General features: G+C 42.2%; 1 protein-coding gene across 14 annotated transcripts in view; it reads right to left on the bottom strand.

Annotated features, from left to right (window-relative positions):
- Positions 1-24,030, bottom strand: part of LPGAT1 (lysophosphatidylglycerol acyltransferase 1) — a 111,063-nt gene that overhangs the window by 63,281 nt on the left and 23,752 nt on the right. For 2 of the 14 annotated variants that reach the window (XM_072733324.1, XM_025982331.2), the window contains exon 2: positions 14,371-14,635. In XM_072733324.1, the coding sequence (XP_072589425.1) occupies positions 14,371-14,608 (238 nt within the window). In that variant the 5' untranslated portion in view covers positions 14,609-14,635. Of the gene's footprint in view, positions 1-14,370; positions 14,636-14,753; positions 15,062-15,380; positions 15,578-15,763; positions 15,916-24,030 lie in introns of those variants that run through there. The other 12 variants (XM_072733329.1, XM_072733325.1, XM_072733331.1 and 9 more) reach the window with 12 other exon arrangements.

Below are 24,030 nucleotides of genomic sequence, written 5' to 3'. Positions count from 1 at the left end.
CAGAGAAATGAGTAGCGTAGCGCTGGAACAAGAAAGACATTTATTTCAGTGAGGCCAACACTGAGGAGACAGCTGACCAGTGTCTCAAAGACTGTCTCCAAAATGCTGAAAAAGCTTCTAGGTTTCTATAAGGAAAATATGGGGCAAAGGTGGGTGGGTCACATGCAGGTAGGTAGTGAAGGTTAAACTGATCACCTTCTTGGGGTCAGTCATTGATGGGGTCTTGATGGCTCAGGGTTGTCCTTTTTGATGAGGGAGTGGTTCTGGTCCCCATCAGGGGATACTTTGCCCTCAGGGTCTTCGACCTGTGCCAAGAGAAGCTGGAAAGGAGAACCCAACTAAAAAATTTGAGGTCAAAATGGAGGCGGCCCAAATCCTCTATTAGGATGCCATGGGTATAGATGAGTAGGTAGAAATTTTCAAGGAAACTGAAGAACAGATTTGAGAATATTTTTTTTAAAAAAATGCACACACAAAACCACAGGCCCAAAATGGTTGTCACTTAGACCAAGTTCCCAAACTGGTACTTAATATGTAATCTAATTATAGTTCCAACCTCCCCCAGAAATGTAATCTTAACCTGGGCAGCCAGGAATTTGTCGATCCACACCAATCAGTCGCCACTTGGGCCCCGTCCATCCCCCAGAGAAAGATGAGGTCATCTGCATAAGACACTTTGACTTAAAAAAAAAAAAAAAAAAAAAAGGACATCTTGCGTTTCCCCAGTAAGTGGCTTTGCCTGGAACAAACAACTGTTCTTTTGCTAATAACTTTCTTGCTCCCTCCACCGTCCTATAAAATCCTTCAATTTTTGTACAGATCCTGGGAGCACCTCTCTACTTGCTAGGTGGGGTGCTGTCCAATTCACAAACTGTTTAATAAGGCCAATTAGATCTTCAAATTTAGTTGATTTAATTTTGTTATGTAACAGGGGACGTAAAGAATATCAGCGAGAGAAGGCACAGGGGCTGAGGGAGAGTCTCAGTAAGAGTTCAGAGCGGAATCGAATTGTGGAGGCGCTGCATCGCTGCCTGTCTCTGCCACCAGAGCCAACACTTAAGTGCTTTCCACGAATTGTATCGAACCCTGATGAGTGTTGCCTCATTCAATCTCCTCTAAGAATAGTTTCCTAAATATTTGACTCGCAGAAGTAAATGACCATGGATGGTTTCATCATGCACTACTCTAAGTGGTTCAAAATCTAGACTCTTCTATCTCAAAATTTAAAAAAAAAAATTGAAAAGCTTTCTCTTGACCCAATTTCTCTCTTGCAACTATCACCCTCTATTCTTTCAGAGCCAAACTTCTGGGAAGTCTCACGTTCATGTTTCCACTTGACCTCCTCCCATTCATCATTCACCTCCAATGCACTCCAATCCAGTTTCTACTTCTACCACTTCGAAGAAGCTGCTCTTGCCAAATGCAGTAAAAGAATAAATCAGCTCTCATCTTACAAAACATAAACTGTCAGAAGCAGTCATCTAGCCCCTCCCTTGAAACACTGTTGACCTGCCACCGCACTCCGAGGGCAGACGTTCCTTCTACTCCTCCAGCTATTCTCCGAAGTTCTACCATCCCAGAGTCGTGTTGCCTCAGTCTGATCCTGGGCACTTACAGTCTCCACAGGTGATCTCCTCCGGCCCCTGGCCTTAAATACCTACCGTGGCTAATGTCCCCGTTTATCTTTCTAGCTCAGGTTTCTCCTCTCAGTTCTGGACGCATATCCATGTTTACCGCAGAGCTCCACTTAGATGCTTCTCACTCACCCTGTGCTAAAGTTTTCTCTTTCTTCTCAACATTGCCTCTTCTCTGAGCTTCCTTATCCACCCAGCAGCTCACACCAGAAAGCTCATGGTCATCCCAGCCATCTGCCTTTCTGCTGCATCCTCTATGTCCTGTTACTCAGAAAGTCCTGTCTTCCTCCCATAAAACTCTTTGATTAGTTCACTCCTTTCCACCTCCACTGCCATCACCTAGACCAGGCAACTGTCATCTCACCTGGATAAAGAGACAATCTTCCTGAGGGCATCCCTTGCACACCCTCCCTCTCCTCTAATCTGTATCTGTAAGGCAGGCAGAGTCTCGAATTACAGATAGGAATCTGATTCCATCATTTCTTTCCTTAAAATCCCCCAACAGTCTCCTCTTAGGATAAATTTCAAAATCCTTAACAGACTCTACAAGACCTCAATTGATGTGGCTTCCTCAGCTGCCCTCCAACCCCCACTCCTGATCCTCTCCTCCTCATTCTCCATGCAGCAGCTAACCCAATCCCTTCTTCATTCCTCAAACACAACCAAAGCTTTCCATCCCCTGGACATGCCAGCCCTCCTCCAGCCAACCCCTGCTTACTCTTCAGGTCTCAGTCTCTTTCCTCCCAGAAGCCACTTGTCCCCAGATTCAGGCCTCTGTTACTTATTCTCGCAGCCCCTACACTTGTTCTTTGCAGCCCTTTTCACAGTTGTGATCACATGGCTGTCATGTGACTCCTGTTGCCTCCCTCACAAAATGTCAACTGCAGAAGAACAGGAGCTGTGCTGTTTTATTTGCTACGGTTCCCCCACCATGAGCCCAGTGCCTGGCAGAGAAGGCAATCAAGTATTTGGAATCAGAATGGGTGACTGAATTAGTTAGAAAACAGTTAAACATAAATCGCTTTGAAGATTTCATAATTTATAAGCATAAATGTTAGTTAATATTTTAGTTGGACTATAGCTTAAATTGCTAATGATAAATTATTTTTATTTATTGATTAAAGAATTGTATTGAGCTATTTATTTATTGATTAAAGCAGAATTGTATTGAGCTATATACTATTAGCTAAGCTTGAGTATCCCCAAATGTATTTCTCAAACTATCCCATGTTAGCTTTTACTCATTTAGACATACTTTTCCCCAGAGGTTTAGTTGTTTTCCTAGATGTTAATATATTAATAATAATTATTAATAATGATATTATTATGTTCTTTATGGAATATGAAACACCATCCTATTCACTTTATACTTAGCCTTCACAAAAGATAAACACAACCTCCATCTTTACAGAGTAACTAACTCAAAGTTATATAAACTCACACTAACTCAAAAGGCAATGCTTTGTTCTAATATATCATGCTACCTCTAATATTACACTTACTTAGCAATATATATTATTTGTTAAAAGTGCATCTGTATATAAGTAGCTGAAGTTTAAAATGGCTTTAAATGATTATTTCAGTTTTGAAATAACTGCTGGGGTGGGAGGAGATGGGTAAAATAGGTGAAAGGAATTAAAGTATATAGTTTTTAAAAGATTTTTTATCTATTCATGACAGACACAGAGAGAGAGACAAAGAGAGAGAGGCAGAGACACAGGCAGAGGGAGAAGCAGGCTCCATGTAGGGAGCCTGACACGGAACTCGATCCCAGGTCTCCAGGGTCACACCCGGGGCCAAAGGCAGCACTAAACCACTGGGCCACCAGGGCTGCCCTTAGAGTATATTTATGATGGAGGTACTAAGTCATATATAGAATTTGCTGAATCATTATATTATATACCTGAAACTAATATAACACAGTATGTTAATTATACTTCAATAACAAATTAAAATAAATGACTGCCCAACTTGGTCTCTCATATACAAAAAGCAATTTTATTCTACCCATAAAAAACAGCCCACAATTCTTATTCAAATGACTCCCTTGTTCTTTATCCATATAATCTATACTTTGTTCTACAAAATAAATTTGGCTTCCAGTTAATTTTCTTCTCTGCAAGGAACTCAATTAACTTTAAAAAATAGAACCATTACATTAAGTGAAAATGTGCATACTAATCTCCATTTTTCAGAAAACTTTTCACAAGTGCACTTTGGACACATAGTTAATAGCAAACTCAACTATTCCCAAAACCATCTATCAAAAATAAAAACTATGTAAAAAGCCTTTTGGTTGGAATTAATCTAGATCACATTCTCTAGCACAATATCTTACAAATTAATTAACTTTGCTAACTAGCAGTAGGTAGTCAATAAACATTTTATTGATCTATCATACAAGATACTTCTACAACTAATGTCCTGTTTTCTTGAGAGAGTAGATTAGAAATAGTTATTTCTTATAACCATATTTCTAAGACAACTACTAGTGAAACACATAATTATGAAGCATCTCCTCAGTAAAGAGGTAAGGGGGGGGTCACTTAACCCAAATACGAATTTAATTCATATTGATCCCAATCCTCTCAGGTGATTCTCGACAAGGATGCCAAAAATCATTCAATGTGGAAAGAAGAGTCTTTTCAACAAAGAATGCTAGGACAACTGGATTTCCACATGCACCATATAGAAAAATTAACTCAAAATGGATCAAAGACCTAAACATAAAAGCTAAACTCAAAAGAAAATATAGGTAACAATATTCATGCCATTGAGTTGGGCAGTAGGTTCTAAGATCTGACAGCAAAAGTGTAATCAACCAATGAAAAAATATAGGTGTAATATACAGAATGTAGAAAGAAACTCATAACTCAACAATAAGAAAACTTAATTTTAAAACAGGCAAAGGATTTGAATAGACATTCCTCCAAATATATACAAATGGCTAATGAACAAATAAAAAATGCTCAATATCTCTCATTCATTAGTCATTAGAGAAATGCAAATCTAAACTATAATGAGCTACCGCTTCATATCCACTAGGATGGCCAAATTAAAAGAATAACAAAAGGCTGGAAAATAGTAAGTCTTAGTGAAAATGCAAAGATACTGGAACTCTTCTACATTGCTGGTGGGAATGTACAATGGGACAGCTGCTATGGAAAACAATTTGGCAGTTCCTCAAAAAGTTAAACATAGAATTATCATATGACCCAGCAATTTGACTCTTAGGTCCTAGAGAATTGAAAACATATGTTCACACAAAAACTTGCACATGAATGTTCATAGCATTATTCACAATAGCTAAAATGTGGAAACAGCCCAAATGTTCATCAACTGATGAATGTATAAACAAAATGTGGTCTATCCATGCAATGGAGTATTATAAAGGAATGAAGTACTGACACATGTCACAATATGGGTGAACCTTGAAAACATTATGCTAAGTGAAAGACCACATATTATACGATTCCATTTATATGAAACATCCAGAATAGGCAAATCCATAGACACGGAACATAAATTAACGGTTGCCAGAGGTTGAAGGGAGGAGGAAATGGGGAGTGACTGTTAATGGGCTTGGGTTTCTCTTGAGGGTGATGAAATATTCTGGAATTAGTCAGTGGTGATGGCTGTACAATCTTGTGACCATACTAAAAACCACTGAATTGTACATTTTAATATAGTGAATTTTATGGTATGTGAATTATACCTCAATTTAAATATATATTATATATTCTTAACACTAAATCTATACTGATCATAGTTTAGTCTTCTGATGATTCAGAAACATCTTGATGTTTTTAAATTTACAGATTTTTTTCTCTTAAAGTGCCAAATAATGCAAGCTTCAAATTAATAGCATATGCAAAATGTATCTTATGTACATGATTCAAAATGTTTCTTAAGGTTTAATGAGTAGAAAAAACGTTTGAGGGGCGCCTGGATGGCTCAGTCGGTTAAGGCTCTATCTTCAGCTCAGGTCATGATCCCAAGGTCCTGGGATCAAGCTCCACGTCAGGCTCCCTGCTCATCGGGAGTCTACTTCACCCTCTCTGTCTGCCTGTCCTCTCCTACTCATGCTCTCTCTCTCTCAAATAAATAAATAAAATCTTCAAAACAAAAAGTATGGGAAAGGTGTTATACCACCAAACTGCATCAGACCTATTAAACGATAAGAAAAAGTATAACCTCACAACTAAAATTTATACATGCTTTTCATAATATTAGTTTTATACTATAGATAAATCAACTGGGCTTGCTTTGTTTTTCATATTTCAAAATGTGAAAAGCAAAGAGAAGTAATTAATTTTAATAATCCATGTTTTATAGGGCACTTAGGTGGCTCAGTCAATTGAATGGCCAACTCTTGGTTTCAGTTCAGGTCACGATCTCATGGGTCATGAGAATGAGCCCTGCATTAGGCTTCATGCTCAGCAGGGAGTCTGCTTGAAAAGTCTCTCCCTCTGCCCCTTTCCCCACTCAGTCTCTCTAAAGTAAATAAATAAATATTTTTAAAAAACAATCTAGATTTTACAGGATTATAATCAGAAGAAATGAACTAATCTACTAATTAATGAGTGTACAACAGTAGGAAACACTTCACTAGGTTAGTAATATAGTACATGAAATCTGAAAAACCTTGTGACCACATTCTTACTAATGGCACTTAATTTTTCAGTTCCCATTACATGCCTTTGCTACATGAAATCCATAGCTGAGGTCTCTAATAAACTTTCGGTTTTTAGTAGTAGAACTCATGAGCTTATAGGCACTGGTAAGGCATATAAATGCAAAACTATCATATGCCTAACAGAAACAGACTAGTAATTATTATTTGAGCTTTTAAAAATAAACATCACCTATACCTCTGGGGTCTAAGCAGGTATTATAATTTTTTTTTTTTTTTAATGATAGTCACATAGAGAGAGAGAGAGAGAGAGAGAGAGGCAGAGACACAGGCAGAGGGAGAAGCAGGCTCCATGCACCAGGAGCCCAACATGGGATTAGATCCCGGGTCTCCAGGATCGCGCCCTGGGCCAAAGGCAGGTGCCAAACCGCTGCGCCACCCAGGGATCCCCTAAGCAGGTATTATAAATGAGCAAAGCAGGCCCAGAGTAAGACAGGGAAGCAGTGGGATATCTTGGGTGAACTAGAGACCACAGGCTCCATCTGAAGGAGGTGGCCATCACTTAGCTCCAGAAAAACTGCTGCCAGACAGGAATAAGGGCCTGGCACAGCCAAAATTCTAATATCTCATGGAAGTCTTGGCTTTATTTTTTATGTTTTGTGAAATCTCCCTAATTTTGAAATGTTGGCAACTAATCAAAAAAAAAAGTTGAAATAGTGCAAAAGCCAAAGAAAGCACATCAGCTGCTAAATATGGCCACTAGTGTGCAAACTCTGAAAAGAAACTCCTGAAATTAGTTTATAACAAACTATAAATATACTATACATATTTAATATATAATATACTTTATATATAATTAATATGTATTACATATTACATATGCTTAATATATTTAGTATATGTAATATACTATAAATGTATTTATCGAAGTTTAGGCGGCATTGGTTATCCCTAAAGCTTTCAAGATGATCCACAGACCAGACCAGTAATAAGATTACACTTCATTCACATTCCTTACTGAAGTACTAAAAGTAATTCACTTCCTTCACTCATCTTGGTGACTCTTTTTTTAGTGTAGCCAAGTGGAAACCGAGTGGATGTCTTAACTTTATTGATAAGTCATCCAAGAATCAAAACCGTTTGGGAACCACTAGGAGGAAAAAAAAAAATTGGGGAGGCTATTTTTTGCTTTTGAACAGACCTTAAAGAAAATTAATTAGCAGGGTGCCTGGGTGGCTCAGTCGGTTAAGCGCCTACCTTTGACTCAGGTCATGGTCCTGGAATTGAGCTCTGTGTCAGGTTCCCTGCTCAGTGAGGAGTCTGCTTCTCCCTCTCTGGCTTGTGCATGCTCTCTCACTCACTCACTCACTCTCTCTCAAATAAATAAAATCTTAAAAAACAAAAAGAAAATTAATTACGGGAGCACCTGGCTGGCTCAGTCAGAGGGCCTGCAACTCTTTATCTCAGGGTTGTGAGTTTGAGCCACATACTAAGTGTAGAGATTACCAAAAAAAAAAAAAGAAAGAAAGAAAGAAAAAAGAAAATGAATTAGGTGGTAAAACTGGTCTCCAGTTTATAATAATCAACAAGTAGTATAATAGGATGGTGATAGAGCTATCTGAATTATAAATAAATAGTTGAATAAAAATCTTATATTATACTTTCTGATATGAACATGGTAAAGTTATAGACATGAGTCTTCCTGAAAAACACACATAGCAACAAGGAGAAAGAGGAAAAAAAATCATTACAAAATTCCACCCCCCCCTTTTTTTTAGCAAACCTGGAAGAAAAACAAAAATTTTTACAAAAACTCCAAAATGCATGAGATCAGGACTAAGATCAAATAAGGCTGATATCATAAAGCATCTATGATGGGAGTGGAGAGCAGAGACAGAATGTGGCACGTGATGAGGACTGCCCAGTAGTGGTAGGTCTCCAAAAACAACAGTAAAAATGCACTTCTTTAAGAAAAGGGATTTACACTGGCATGTGTCCCTCCAGTCACAGCTGCAAAGGAAGGAGTGGGAAGTCCAAAAGTGGTGGCAAAAAGCCACTTAGACTCAGTCTGGTCTGGAGAAGCAGAGGAGCTGTTGCAGGCAACACAGAGAAGCACACTCAGGTGTCCTATGTAAAAAAAAGACATTCTCTGAGGCAGACATCTGGATTCTACCCTGGTCCTCCTACCCACACCTCCTACAAATAGCTAACTGAGAAAAATCCAATTCATCAAAGTACAAGGAATAAAAAGGTAGCTGGTACAGTATTCACTTAGAGATATCACAAGAAAAATAGTATAAATGAGCAGCATAATGTACCAGCTGTCAAAGAATGCTCACTAGAAAAATATCACAATAGATAAGGTAAAAATTATAACGAAATATTATTGCATGAATTTAAGAAAATCAGTAAAGTCACTACCACTATGAAGACAACCACAAAGCATAAATATAAAAACTCAAGGAAGAAATATCTAAACAAGAGGAATAGTGACAGCATGAACTGGTATTACTCAAGAAAGAAACAGAAGAATCACAGAACCATCACAGAAATCACGAAGAAACTGAAATGAGAACAAAGAGAAGAGACACTGCAGAAGACACAGTAAGAGACATTAAAGACAGAAACTAACACATGAAAAAGTGTTTAAAATGATTAACGAGAAACCAACAGATTAAAAAAAAATACACAAAAGGAGATCCAAGAAACATAAAATTAGGGTTGCCAAAGAAGAAAACCAAAACAAGCAAACAAAATAAATATTTAACGATATAATTAAAGAAAACTTCCCTGAAATTAAAATAGATTTAAAGCTACATAATAAAAGGCATACATGTGCCAGGCTATCTTATGTCAGCATATCCTAGTAAAATTACTAAATATTAGAGAGAAAGAATCCTTTGAGCAGATAAGCAAAAAAGACCCAATCATTAATAATGGGGGGAAAAAACCCAAGCTGGCTTCAGACATCTCCACAGCAACATTTAATGTCAGAAGACATTTGTATATGCCTATATTACTCAAGGAAAAGGTGAGCCAAGGATTTTATTACCTGCTAAGCTATCCTTCAAATGTAAAGCAACAAGATAGGAAGTTCTAAAACTTTTTGTAAGAATAATATTGTTTGTAAGAATAATATTGCCATATCATTCCCATGATTCCTTATTGAGAAACTACTAGAGAATGACCTTCAGCCAACCAAAGAATGACTGGGAAAAAACTGTAAAAGTGCCTGGGTGAGCATTATATATATTTTTAACTGAAGAATTAGGACTAACACAGAAGGAGATAAGGTGATAAATAGAACATAAATATTACAGGCCTTGACAACATATAAATGCAAATAAAAAATTGAGAGTGAGCCGGAAATATAATAAGCTTACTGACTACTTTGATATAATAGCTGGGAGTCAATGGATTGTCTTAAAGCTCACAAATCAAGTACTAGAAGTACAAGCATATATAATATTACAAATGCAAACACTATCGTGAATAAACATTATTGAGTATTGACTGAGATTGGGTAATGGAGAAGGAAAAGGGGAAGAGAGAAGATTTAAATACAATTTTAGCTTTGTTCCTTGAAGAAAACTAACAGTTACTATCAACAGAGAACTAAGAACATCATATAAAGCAACTAACACGACTAAAACACAAACCTATCTAAATATCACAATAACGAAAGGAAGGTATTACTATTACACCAGCCTGGTTAAGACTGTTGTAAGCCTTTAGTGCCTGAAATACTGAGGACCCTGCTTCACTTATATGTCAATGAATGTTAGTTAATATTACCATCACAAAGATACAGATTTTAAACCGACATATTAAGTCTCTTAAATCCATTATAATTACAGATTATCCAGTTAGACCCACAGAGAAAATATTTCCCTAATGGAAAAAAAAAAAAGGCATTTAAAGCTGCTCAGGCCCTAAATTCCCTGTTCCCTCTCTGCTACCACCTACCACTGATGTGAGAGGCTCCCACCTCTTTCATTCCATGGTACATCTCCATTAGAGCATTATACCAGGACGTTTTCATTGTCAGTGTGCTATCTTCCGCACCAAGGCTTCTGTGAACTCCTTAAAGTCAGCCACTATGTTTTGCGCATCTCAGTCCCTCCAGGATACCTGTTCCCACACATAACAGAAGCTCAATAAAGGTGTGTTAAACTAACAAATATGACATTGTAGGAAATATATCTAATGTGTATGTGTGTAAAAAAAACTTGATCCAGTTCAGGGTTTGTGTTTCGTGGACTGCAATGCCCTGACTATCAGATGTTTCAGGAAGGTAAGCAGCCAACGCACCTCAGCTGGGACCAAGAAAGAAAAAAGGAACCATTCAAGAATATTTAAGGGGCACTCTGTGAGCTTCAGGTAACAAACTAGGCTCTAGAGTTATAAAGACCATATCTCTATCTGTAAAGAGCTTTTTAATTATTTTGTGTAAGAGACTTTAATTGCATGTTTTTGGATGGGGAACAATGAATTTATTAAGATACGCGAATGAAAATTAAAATAAACTATTTTAAAACACATTTTATTAAAAAAAAAAAAACCCTCTCTGAATTTGTCAGTCTTCACTTAAATTGAGGGGAGGGAAGTGTAATAATTTATCCCAGATCTGAAGAAAACAGCAGAAATGGATCATTTGGTTTGCTCTTGAAATATCAGGGCAAAGGCGGTATACAAATTTTTCCTCAACATAAGATGTTTATACAGCACTTTCCATGAAAGGAAACATGGTAGCAACAATCATCACTACCTAGTAGCAAGTTGGGGATGAAAATCCCAATGTCCCCAGAGTTCTTTCAAGAAATGTGTTCCCCTGGAAAGTCACAAACAGGCAGAAAGACCAGAAAAGCCCTTTCACTGTGTTCTGTGTCACAGGCAGTACTCCAGCTCTGAAAACACAAACTAAGTAAAGAATGTTCATTCAAGTTCTTGGTAGTCGCTGACTAGCCTCACCATTCGCCATCCAAGAAACGAGTCTGAGTTTTAAGGACTCATTTTTGTGACAACTATCTCAAATTAAAAGATAGTTTTATAAAACTTTAATAAATCTTCCTGTCTTCACACACACACACAAAAAAGTTTAAAATTATGTTCAGAAACCTATCCTGGGCAGCCCTGGTGGCTCAGAGGTTTAGCGCTGCCTTCAGCCCGGGGTGTGATCATGAAGACCCGCGATCCAGTCCCACGTCAGGCTCCCTGCATGGGGCTTGCTTCTCTTTCTGCCTGTGTCTCTGCCTCTCTCTCTCTCCTCTCTCTCTCTGTCTGTCATGAATAAATAAATGAATCTTTAAAAAAAAAAAAAAAGAAAGAAAGAGATCCTTTTTATAAAGGTAAAATGCATTTTCCTAAGAAAAAGGAGAAAGGCATACTACTTATCAGATCTGTCCAAGAGAACTTTCTGTGGTAAGATGCAAGCGTTCTGTGTGCTTTCCACTACAGTAGCCCCTAGCCACCTAGTACCGAGCACTGGAAAGGTGATTGGTGTGACTGAGAAAGTGTATTTAAATTTTATTTCACTTTAATCAGTTTAAATTTAAATAGCCCCATTCGGCTAAGGACCTACCATGTGGGTTTGTGTCGGTTAGATAGTCAACATGAGCAGCAGAGCTGGCTGACTGACTTGTCTTAGACTAAATGTCACAATTTGAAAAAATGACATTTAATACCAGTATTCAATTTTCAGCTTCCCAATTAACATTTAATTAATTAATATTTAAGTTTTCCTCAGAAGTGCGTTTCAACAAAGTTTGGCAATTTTTATTCCAAAGCATGAACATCCCAAATCTGCTGAGCAGAATTCCTTTGGCAACGTTCAACCTTCCATCTGTGAAACTTTAGCACAAGGGAAGGAAAAATCTGAAATCCACCTTCCTCTTGATACAAAGGGAAGAAATGGAATATGTAATCCAGACAAAGGCTAAAATAATCTAGACTGGTGGGTACAACTGCTCATCAGTCCCTGCTTGTGGTGCTTCTTTAACCCAGCTGTGGCTTTCCCCGAAAGTCATTCCTACACTTGTTTGACCTCTTGACTGCATTCCCTTATCATCAGACCATGACCAGACCCTCTCAAAGTATTTCACCTATAGGAAAACCATTTAAAACATAAACATGAAAATAGTCTCTACTTAAATGGTCAGAATGCAGTAGCCTGAAGAGAACAGATGCTTCAGAAAGGCTAAAATACGTGGATCACGCCAAGACCACTTTCCAAGCAGGTGGCAAAAGAAACTCTGCAGTTCCATAGTCAACAAGAGAAAGACAACGCAAGAAAATATACTCAGAAATGCGCTGCGGCCATGCCGTGGCCAAAGGATAACTTTCACTTCAAGCAGCACCACTGCACTCAGTGTGATCTCAAGGTCAATACCAAATGTTTTTCAGCTGCCCATCATGCTAGCACGTATTCGCAAAGAAACCACACACAAACGTTTCACTAATTTCATCGTGTTTAAGTAAGAATGAACTTCTCGAACTTTATCTAAAAATACCGTGAGTTCATTAAAAACCAGCAAAGAAGCATATCACATGCAGAGCAAAGTCACTAGTACCACATACCATATTTGGTGATGCTTAAACTATACAGGGCAAAGCAATTCTAAGACAGCAGCATAACTCAGGTAAGAATTCAGCATCAGAGATGAGAACTTCATTTTTTTTTTCTCTCTACCACTACTACTACCACCACAAGGTCCTAAAAAAGGACTAGAAGTTCACCTACTGTATCCAAAGAGCATCAGGATCTCAATGAGACCCAGACAAGGATGCAAAACATACACTATTCTGGGAGCTCTAGGTCTTGCAGAATAATAAATAGCTTTGCAAGAAGGAAAAAAATGCTTCATCTGGGGCAACCAAGAGCACTCTGACCTAGCAAGAGTCTGTCAGACTCCATAAAAGCTATGTGTTGTCAGTCCTTTTCTCTTGTGTGCATGGATAAAATCTGCAGATGCAGCCTGGGCAGGAAAGAAGGAGACAGAGAATTTAAAATGGGGAACTGCCATGCTGTTTGACCCTGAGAGTACCCTCGTGCCCTCCTCACTCTTCCAAGCTATGAACTCCAGACTCCACTGACTGCAGCATCTGCGGCATGATCTCTTAAGGAAGCTATCAATTATACAATTCTGTGATAAAAGCCTCAATGTCTAAGACAAGTGCTAGAAACCTCAATGCTTTTTTTTTTTCATCATCCTAATTCTTAGGGGAAAGAAAAGCCAAATAAATGTAATAAGCAACACAGAATTTTCAAGAATTTTCACAGCAGAGGCCCAAGTTCTCAAAGAACATAAGGCTTATGAACAGAAAATAAAAAATAAACACTACTTCTTATTTAGTTCTTTAAAAGTCCGCTTCAGAATATCATTATTCCTGCTCCCCAAAATGCAATTTAATGGTAGAAGTATAAATCTACTTAGAGACACTCAGAAAATAAATCAGGTTTAAGACAGATAAAACTTAACTCTTATATTTATTAGTCTAACACAGATTCATGAGATTAAAATATAGATTCTGGTAAACAAAAGAAACATACGTAACAGAAAAAGAAAGCCATGTTTTGCTTGGCTCAAAACATTAACACAGTCCAATACTACATTAAATGAAGAAACTTACGGAACTAAACTACCTTAGCACAAATAAGGCTCAGTTCTTCTTCTAAATTCCTAACGCATTTATGAGCTAGATACGTTATTTCATTTTATAAGCCCTCAAAGTCTTGTGTGTAACCCACTCCTATTCCTCTCTGGGTGAGTTTTGGCAGACGGGTTCTGATAAATGCCAAGCACATTCAAAACATAATGATTTAAGAAATTCATCATATATCACTATGAAATTATACATCTCAAACTATCATCCTTCCTAAATCGGGATTTGGGGGTGGGGGTGCGGGGGGAGGGGGGGGGCAAAAACACCAAAACTCAATAGAACTGTTTTCTATCTAATTTTCGTTTTGTGTTCAGAGCCAAAGCACCAAAGCATCTTCAACCCCTAAAGTGTGACATACATTTAATCATGGCTCCTGACTTAAGCATAACAATTCCAAATGGTTTCACGCGCGTTAAACACAAGGGCTCACACTCTTCTTACCTGTGTATCCAGCATACCATCCCCAAGAAGCCACCATTCCTAAAAGCCATTTATACATGATTCCTTCAATATACCAGAACCGCTTACTGTCCAGCAGTCGCAGGGGCTGGAGTACGATCACATAGCAGACGTAGGATGAAATAGCCACCAGGTTGTTGGCGACCATGAAGGCAAACCTCACCAGGGCTTTCACCACGATCCAGCCCAGCCACGGCGCTTCTTCCAAAGTCACAGCCATGCTCACACGGGCGGCCGTCCTGTCTTTCTGAGGCGAGAGGAAAATTCACTTAAAAAGGGATCCACACCTCCGAACAGTCCCCAACACCGAAAACGCCTCCAGCGTACACCCCCACCCACACCCCCACACACACAGACACACACACCACGCAAGGGAGCCCGAGGGGCTGCGCTTCGCTGGTGTAGCCTGTACCTCGGGGAGCGCGACCCGGGGAGACTCCCGAGGGGGCCCGGCGGCGAGGGGGGAGGAGCCGCGCAAGGTCAAGGGAGCCGCTCGCCGCGGCACCGGGGATGTCATAATCTTCAGCCGCTGATACTCCTACTCCGGCTCCCCGACGAGCCGCGCCTCTCCGCAGTCCTGCTGCGCCGACCCCGGGGGAGACGAGCCGGCCCGCTGGCTTCGGACGCCCCAGCCGCCGCGGGAACCGGGCCCCGCGCCGCCTCCCCCTGCCTCAGGCCGCCGTGCCCCACGCGGGTCCCTCGCTGAGCGGCCGGAGTTACGCTAACAGGGCTCGACGCGGGGGGGGTGTTCACCGCCGCCGCCACCCCCTTTTTAAAAAAAAAAAAAAAAGGAGAGGGGCCTAGACAAGAGGGCCGAAAGGTAAGAGGAAGAAAGTGGGGGCTAACGGCGAAAGAGGAAGGACGGCGGGGCCGGGGGAGGGGAGGGGAGGGGAGGGAGGGCGCCGGGGCCGCGAGGAGCCGCAATGGGGTCCCCGGGCAGGGGGGGCGGGCGAGCGCTCGGGGAGGGGGCGCGGCGGGGGCGCCCGGCTCACCTCAGCGGGCGCGGACGGCGGGCGGCGGCGGGTGTCCCCGGCCGAGGGGTCGCGGGCATGGACGCGGCGGCGGCGGCGGCGGCGGCGGCGGCCGAGGCGCGCGGGCGCCCTACTCCCCTCGCGGCTGCCTGCGGACAGAGGGACGGTGGGGACTCAGAGGCCGGACCTGTCACCGGGGCGGGTCCGGGGAGGCGGGCGGATGCCCCGCGCCCCCGCCTCCTCCTCGGGGCCTACCGCGCCCTCGTCCCTCATGCCGCCGCCGCCGCCGCCGCCGCCCCGGGCCGCACGACGACGACGACGACGACGACAGCCGGTCCCCGCCCCCTCCGCGCCGCTCCGGGCCCCGCGCCGCCGCAGCCCCGCGCCCGCCGAGCCGCGGTTACCTCAGGCTGGCCGGGCCCCGGCCCGGGCTGCGGGAGCCGGAGGCGCCGGAAGAATGCATGGCCGGCGGCGGGGCCGGCGGAAGGAGGCGGCGGCGGGGCCCGGGCCCGCGCCCGCTCCCGCTGCGGCTGCGGCTGCGGCTGCGGCTGCGGCTGCGGCTGCGGCGCCCACCCTCGCTCCCCGGGCCGGGCGGCGTTCGCCGGGCTGGCGCGGCGCGGCGGCGGGAGGACGCGGCGGGAGCAGACGCGGCGGCGGGGCCGCCCCCAGAGCGCCCTCTAATGAAGGCTCCGCGGCCGCCGCCGCCGCCGCCGCCGCCGCCGCGGCCCCGACCCCGCGCGTCCGCGGGGCGGGCCCTTGGGGCAGCCGGGCCCTAGGCCGGCGGGACCTCGCCGAGCCCGGGGCCCGGGGAGCCGGCGGCCCGGCCGGGCCTGGGGAAGGGCAGCGGGCCCCGCTCCAGGCGGGGGGCGCCGCGGGCCGGGCGGGAGCCCCTCTCAGCGCCCCCCGCCCCGCCGGCTCGCATTGTTAGGGCGCCCCCGCCTGCGGCCGACCGCTTGGGCCCCCGGCTGGGAAGCGGTCTCGGGGAGGGCCTGGGGTGCTCTTTCCCTTCCCAACGAGGCCCGGTTGCTCGCGGCTTCTCCACCTCCCCAGGGCTTTCGGGTCGAGAGTTTAAGATCAATTCATTTTAAGTGCCAGAATTCTGGTTTCTGGAGAGCACCCAGCACATTAGGGACAACTCCAATTCCCCATCCGTGTCCCCACCCCCATTCCCCCTAAAGGAAAAAAACAAAACACCCCAAAAAAAAAAAAAAAAAAAACGAATCCAATGGGAATGGGGTGGTCTACACAGAGACACTGAAATGTAGTTCATCAAGGAAGGAAAACCCTTAGGCAGGGCCTGCTCTTGGGTGCTCAAAGCCTGGTGGCCCCAGGTACCCCTCCCTGGGCAGCCCCGGGCACTCCGGGAGCAGGGGGTTGCATGGGGGTTGCATTCTGTTTCAGATGCTGGGCCGCAGGAAGGAGCAGGGACCAGTAACCCAGTGACCTGGCCACCTGAACATTCTCAAGCGGCCTACCTAAATTTCACTTCTTAAAAAAAAAAAAAAAAAACCTTAAAATCTTATATCCCTTAATTAAATTTTTAAATAGGGGTCGGGAGCAGTTTTTACATGTTCCTAGTGAACTAACAACGTCTCAATCAGAATGCCACCTATCCTGCCTATTTTGAAGATACTTGTTACCGTGTTTGCTGTGGACTCTCAACTATTTCTCTTTCTCTCTCTTTATTTCTCTCCTTGGTCCACAGGTGGAAGAAAGAGAATTCACCTTTATGCCCTAAGAAAGAAGACTTTCTATTCCCATTCCCTCTGGCGATGTTTCGGCCCCGGCTCTGGCTGAAACAATTGATTAGATTCCTTTCCATTTGTCTTTATTTATAGATGTTATTTATCTCCTTTGCTAATATATTTTAACTGTGTAGGGCGTAGAAAGGCGCAGGCCCACTTACAACTTTCCATTCCCGTAACTAGCAGTAGAAAAGTTAGATATGCCCTTTCTAGTCCTCTGTATTTTCTCTGAGAATTTAGATACCATGCTAGTAGCATCTTTAAGTAAATCTCATGAGGCAAATGGGATATGCACTATATTGTTCAAAATATGCCATCATATTCTCTTTTTTTAAATTCAAGTATAGTTAACAGAAAGCATTACATTAGTTACAGATGCACAATATAATGATTCAACAATTCTGTACATTACTCATCACAATAAATGTGTTCTTAATCCCCTTCCCCTATTTCATCCATCCTCCCACCCACCTCCCCTCAGGAACCACCAATTTGTTCTCTATAGTTAAGAGTCTGTTTCCTGGTTTATATCTTTTTTGTTGTTGTTCCTTTGGTTTGTTTCCTAAATTCCACATATGAGTGAAATCATATTGTATTTTTCTTTCTCTGATGTGTTTCACTTAACATTATACCCTCCAGATCCATCCATGTTGTTGTAAATGGTAAGATTTTATTCTTTTATGGCTGAATAATATATTTATATATATATATATATCCCTCACATCCTCTTTATCCATTCATCTGTGGATGGACACTTAGGTTGTTTCCATATCTTGGCTATTATAAACAATGCTGCAATAAACATGGGCATGCACATATCTTTTTGAATTAGTGTCTTTGTTTTCTTTGGGTAAATACCAGTAGTGGAATTACTGGATCATATGGTAGTTCTATTTTTAGTTTTTTGAGGAACTGTTTTCCACAGTGGCTGTACCAGCTTGCATTCCTATCAACAATACATGAGGGTCCCTTTTTCTCCACATCCTCGCCAACACTTATTTCTTATATTTTAGACATTCTGACAGGTGTGGGGTGATATCTCATTGTTGTTTTGATTTGCCTTTCCCTGCTTATTCAGGTGTTGAGCATCTTTTCATGTATCTGTTGGCCATCTGTATGTCTTTTTTTGGAAAAGTACCTATTTATGTCCCCTGCCCATTTTTTAATTGGATTGTTTGTTTTCTTGGTGTTGAGTTCTTCTTTATATATCATTAGATTTTTGAGCAAGTAAGACAGGTAAGGCACCTGGATTCTATTTCCCACATGTTGGTAAACACTGGCTGACACTTAGAACATACAATGGGATTTATACCTGGTTCCTGGATTAGGGAGCATCCACCAGAGCACCAGATACACCAGCACTTGCTGAGAGGTAATTAGTACCAGCCAGGCCCAAAAAAGGGCCAGAGGTTGAGCAGGACCTTTCACAGTGGGTCTCAGACATTAGCCTGCAAAACACCACTCAGGATGTCTATTGAAAAGATGATTCTTGGGCCTCATACCAAAACACTTCAGTACTCCCAAAGGGGCCTGGGAGCCAGCCTGCTTTTTAGAAAATATCATAGGTAATTCTGATGCAAGTAGTATACAGACTTTAAGAAAACCTGACCTAGAGGTATCCTGAGATAATCACATTATCTTTCCCAGACCCTTCCTAATTTTAAATTACTTGATCATATGTGTTCTCATCTGTATTAGTCAGCTTTGGCTGCTATAACAATGTACCACAGACTGGGTGGCTTAAAAAACAGAAATTTACTGTTTCACAATTCTGGAGGCCGGAAGTTTGAGAGCAAGGTGTCGGCAGGGCCACACTCTCTCTGGAGGCCACACTCTCTCTGGAGGCTCTAAGTGGTCGACAGGGTTGTCTTCTCCTGAGGCCCCTCTCTCTCTAGCGTGTAGCTGGTTGCCTACTCCCGGTGTCCTACCATGGCAGATGCCATGGGTGCACACACGTCTGACATCTGTCTCTTCCTGTATATCTGTATCCCTTATAAGAACACTAGTCACGTTGGATTAGAGCTCACCCTCAGGACTCCCATTTTAACTTCATCACCTCTCTAAAGGCCCTCTCTCCAAATGCAGTCACATTCGGAGGTGCTGGGGGTGAGGGCTTCGCTATATGTGCTTTCGGTGGACACGGTGCAGCCATAGCATCATCCTTCTGTTTACACTGCAGAATTCTGTGATTTAAGTAGCTCTTTGTGGAAGGGATGTGGAAGCCCCAATTTTGATTATTTCAGCTGTTCTCTTGACTGGCTCCTGTCTCAGACTTTTCTTGAAGTCAAGCAAGTTAAGCAATACACCATATTCCAAGTGCAGATAGGCCCTGGTCTTCTGTTTTGTTTTATCTTGTTGCCCAGGGTGAATGAAGGGGCTTATCTTTTTTAAATTTCTTGACCATTGCGGCACATCCAGTTTCAAGACAATTCAATATTGGGGCGCCTGGGTGGCTCGGTCAGTTGAGCGGCTGACTCTGGATTTCTGCTCAGATCATGGTCATGGGGTCAAGAGATCGAGCCCTGCAACGGGCTCCACACTCTGTGGGGAAGCTACTGGAGAGTCTCTTCCCCTGCCCCTCTCCCTGCTCACTTGCTCTCTCAAATAATAAATAAATAAATTTTTAAAAAAACAACAGGTAATTCAGTACCTACAATGGATAAGAATCTACATTTGAGCTGACTTCAGGGAACAATTTCAGATGATGCTTAATTTATAGTATTTCAGAGTTCATCTTAGATATAAAACCTATATCTATATAAACTTTTTCTGCCCTGCCACCTTTCGACCCACTTACGTACCCTCCTGAGATTTTTGTTGTTGTTGTTGTTGTAGCTTATTTCCAAGACAGCACAAGCAGACTCATGTATAGATGCTTTGAATGACTGTAATGAGTTTGAGAAAACCAGTTTTTCTAGAGGGATCTGAAGAAAGCAAGGACCTTCTTCAATAGCTTCCTGCTATCTGAGAGCTCTGCTTATCAAAACGCAAGCATTAGTCAAGAATTTGAGAGCCTTCATGTGCACCCCAATAGGGGAAAAGGGAGAACAGACTCCACCCTATAGCCACAGGCGTGTTAATAGTTTCAGTTTCAAAAGCCCACATCTGAACCACAAGAAGATGGTCTTTTCAAAGAGAAAGATGACTTCTCACATTTCCAGGAGTTTCCAGACATTTTAAAAGCCATCTAACCACAACACCTTAGAAGATTTAATTCCACCCATCTGGTCCACAAACACGTAACAAATTAGATTATAACCGGGAAGGGGATCCCTTGGGCAGATGAATCCCCCTGGGCCCTCTCTTTTTCCTCGAGGCAATTACAGAAACATTTCACCTACCTGGGCCTCTCTCTGCACCAGAGCTCCAGTGAACTAGTTCCTGTCTAGGGGGAAAGCCCCTCGGCAGTGCTGTAAGTGTGCGATGACTTGGCACAGCTTCCTCCCTGCCTGCCCATCACTAGAAACAGTTGCAAATCAGAAATGAGCTCCCCAAGAGAGTCAAATTCTGACTACCAGTCAGCTTTAACTTCAAATAGGGAAATATGTATATATAACATTTTTTTCTTTTATTTAGTATCAGTAATCATTTGATCTAAAACATATGAGGGCTTATAGCCTTAATATCTTTTAGACAAGTTGAGTCAAATCATCAAAACTTGACTATAGCTTCATTTAAACCATTTCAGCTACTTTTTCTTAGCAACATTGCCCTAAACAATATGGTGAAGTAAATAATTCTTCTCCTCGGTGCCCGTCTTTTTCAGCTAATTTCCCTTTCCCCTCCTCTGAGTACTAAAATGAACCCTAGTTTGCAAAGGGCACTTAAGACCCCACCTAAAACCCCTTACTCTCTCACCAGACAACCCTCTAAGCTGGAACCTTCTTACCTGGCAAATGTTGCATTTTCCTTGGTTCAGCCCTGTCTTTCCTGCCCAGTGTGGTAAACTAATCCATGCTGAGCTGCTTAAGGCTATGTGTTCCCTCTTCCTAAAGAATGAACACTTTATAAAGGACTTCCTAAAATCCGATGAACCTTAATACCTCTGTAGTAGAGATTCTCAGGGCCTGTAGTATTTGAGTATTCTTGTAAGATATTTTGGAGAAGCCCATTTCAGCAACTTCCTCCCCTGATGAAACCTATGAAGTCAATGTAGTACATCTATAAATAAGACAAATTCAGAGGCGCCTGGGTGGCTCAGTCGGTTAGGCATCTTACTCTTGATTTGGGCTCAGGTCATAATCTTGGGGTCCTGAGATAAAGCCCCACCCTGGGCTCTGCTCTACAGAGAATCTGCTTGAGATTCTCTCTCTCCTGCTCCCTCTGTCCCTCCCCCACATACGCATTCCTCTCTCTCAAATAAATAAATAAATCTAAAAAAAAAAAAAAGACAAATTCAGATTTTAAATTGTATTTTCCTAACAGAACCAAAATAATGACATTATTGGTCATTATGTTAAAACAGTAATGATCGCTGACATGTATTAATCACTTTCGATGTTCCGGGCCCTGTTCTCAATGGTTTACATGCATTAACTCATTCAGTCATCACAAAGAAGATTGTTAGGCCTATTTTACAGATGGAGAGTTTAGACAATCTGCCCAAGGTTGCTCAGCTAGCAAGTGGAGGGGCTGAGACTTGATTTCGAAGTTCTCAGGCTCTAAGAGACACTGGTGGAAAAGCTCTTCTCCACTGAGACAGTAAGTTTCAGAGGATGCTACTTTTTTCTGGTCTCACCTCCTAGCACTCCCTCCTCACCCCTCCCCTGTCTTGTGCCCCCCACACTCTATTATACTAGTCACACTAAGGTACTCACCCTCTTGAAAGGATGCGCAGGATAACCTCACACATACAAGTTCATGCATTCTTTGTTTATGCTTTCCCTTCTCTGTGTCTATTTGATTATATTCATCCCTTGGGGCCCAGCTTAGATATCAAAGAATCTCTCAGCACTTCAGAATTCATTGCCTCTTCCTCCATATGGATGCTTCTGCCTCAATGCTCACTACCTTGCCATAAGCCTGGATGTTTTATATTTCAGGTTCTCTGCTGAGATTAGGCGTTCCACATCACCTGCCTTTCTCATTATTTTCCCAGTTTCTAGTTTACTGCCTTATCTATGGTAGGAAACAAAGATTTTAAAAGATTTTGTTTTTAAGTAATCTCTACACCCAACGTGGGGCTCGAATCCACAACTCTAAGATCAAGAGCCGCATGCTCCACTGACTGAACCAGCCAGGCGCCTGGGAAATGCATTTTTTAATTCAATGTTTAATTTATTCAAATTAAATCGTTTCTTTTCTTTTTAGTTGAGAAATAGGATACCTTGAATGATGACATCATCATTATCATCCAAATCAAAGCAGAAGAAATAATATTGCTAAGACTTCATTTAAAATGTTTTTCAGTCTTTTGGCATGATTGTCAAGAAACAGACTCTTAAATATAGAGAACAAACTGATGGTCACCAGAGAGGAGGCGGGTAGGGGGATGGTGGTGATTTAAGAGTATACTTACCCTGGTGAAAACAAATAAAATTGTATGAGTAGAAAAACTTTTCTCTGTTCATGAATTGTTTGACTAATTCCTCTAGAAAAAATAAAAAATAATTTTAAAAAGTGTCTGGAATCAGCTGTTGGCAACCACACAGCGTTGAGAAACTTAGAGTCTGGCCAGGGGATCCTAGACCAGCTTCTCCTTCCCAATACAGCCACCAAAAAGCCCTGGAGTTGGGGTTCCACTCCCTGTCACCCCAAAGGCTGGCAGGCCCTGTCTCTCTACCCCTCTCTTCCAGAATATTATTTCTATGGGAAGATGCAAAGTTAAAAACATTCTTGGGACATTCTCTGGGTGGCTTGGTGGTTGAGTGTCTGCCTTTGGCTCAGGTCATGGTCCTGGGGTCCTGGGATTGAGTTCTGGGTCGGGTTCCCCACAGGGAGCCTGCTTCTCTCTCTCTGCCTATGTCTCTGCCTCTGTGTGTGTGTCTCTCATGAATAATAAACCTTAAAGAAAAACACATTCCCTTGAGGTATTACCTGTGAAATGGGAACTGTCAATAAAGAATATCTCATCCTTTGGTTTCCTATTGTATAGTCTTGTAGACACAAGTTCCTGTTTTAAGTACTATGAATTAAACAAAGCTATGGGCAAAGGAGTGATGCTAAAATGCTGCCTCTTCAAGTATGAGACTTGAAAAATGTGGTGCCATTCAAGTTATAATAATTATATAGTTTAAATTATTATATGAGGCATTAGTAAAGTTTCAGTAAGTCCATGTTACATTGAATTAAATGACATTCAAACACCAGTTTTTTCTTTCCAGATTTTATGTAACTAAAATCCGGAATTAGAAAGAACTCTAGATGATTCTAATGGTTAGGCACATTTAAGAAACATTGGAATAGAGTAGGTACCTTTTTGGAAGAATGTCCATCCTTGGACTAAAACCCTTTATAATGGCTTATGAGGCCCTATAGAACTGCCCTCTTGCCTCCCTCTCTAGCTGATCCTACACAAGGCTCCCCCTTGGGCTCACATTCCAGGTACACTGGCTTTATCTTATTTATGAGAACCCATTGTATGCCTTTCCACCTCAGGGGTTTTGCCTTTCATTTCCCTGCAGGGAAGGAACTTTCTGCTGCCCTTCACTTGGTCAAATCATGTCCATCTTTGTATATCAGTTTAATCCTACTTCATTACATTAGCCTCTCCGCCCGCCCCCCCACCCCCGCCCAGGCGCAATGTCTCTGAACATTCTGACCCTTCCCTTTATGACAGTTTGTCATATAACTGGTCATAAGTAGTTAAATGTCTGATTCTCATACCAGGCTGTAAACTCTGTAAGAATCACGTGTATTTTTCTTTATCATTGTGGCTCTAACTCCAAGAAGGTGCCTGGGACAGAAATGTGCCCAATAACTGGTGG

Source organism: Vulpes vulpes, chromosome 13, assembly GCF_048418805.1.
Source record: "Vulpes vulpes isolate BD-2025 chromosome 13, VulVul3, whole genome shotgun sequence".
In the NCBI taxonomy this organism is placed as follows: domain Eukaryota; kingdom Metazoa; phylum Chordata; class Mammalia; order Carnivora; family Canidae; genus Vulpes; species Vulpes vulpes.
This window is presented reverse-complemented; position numbering and strand designations above follow the sequence as displayed.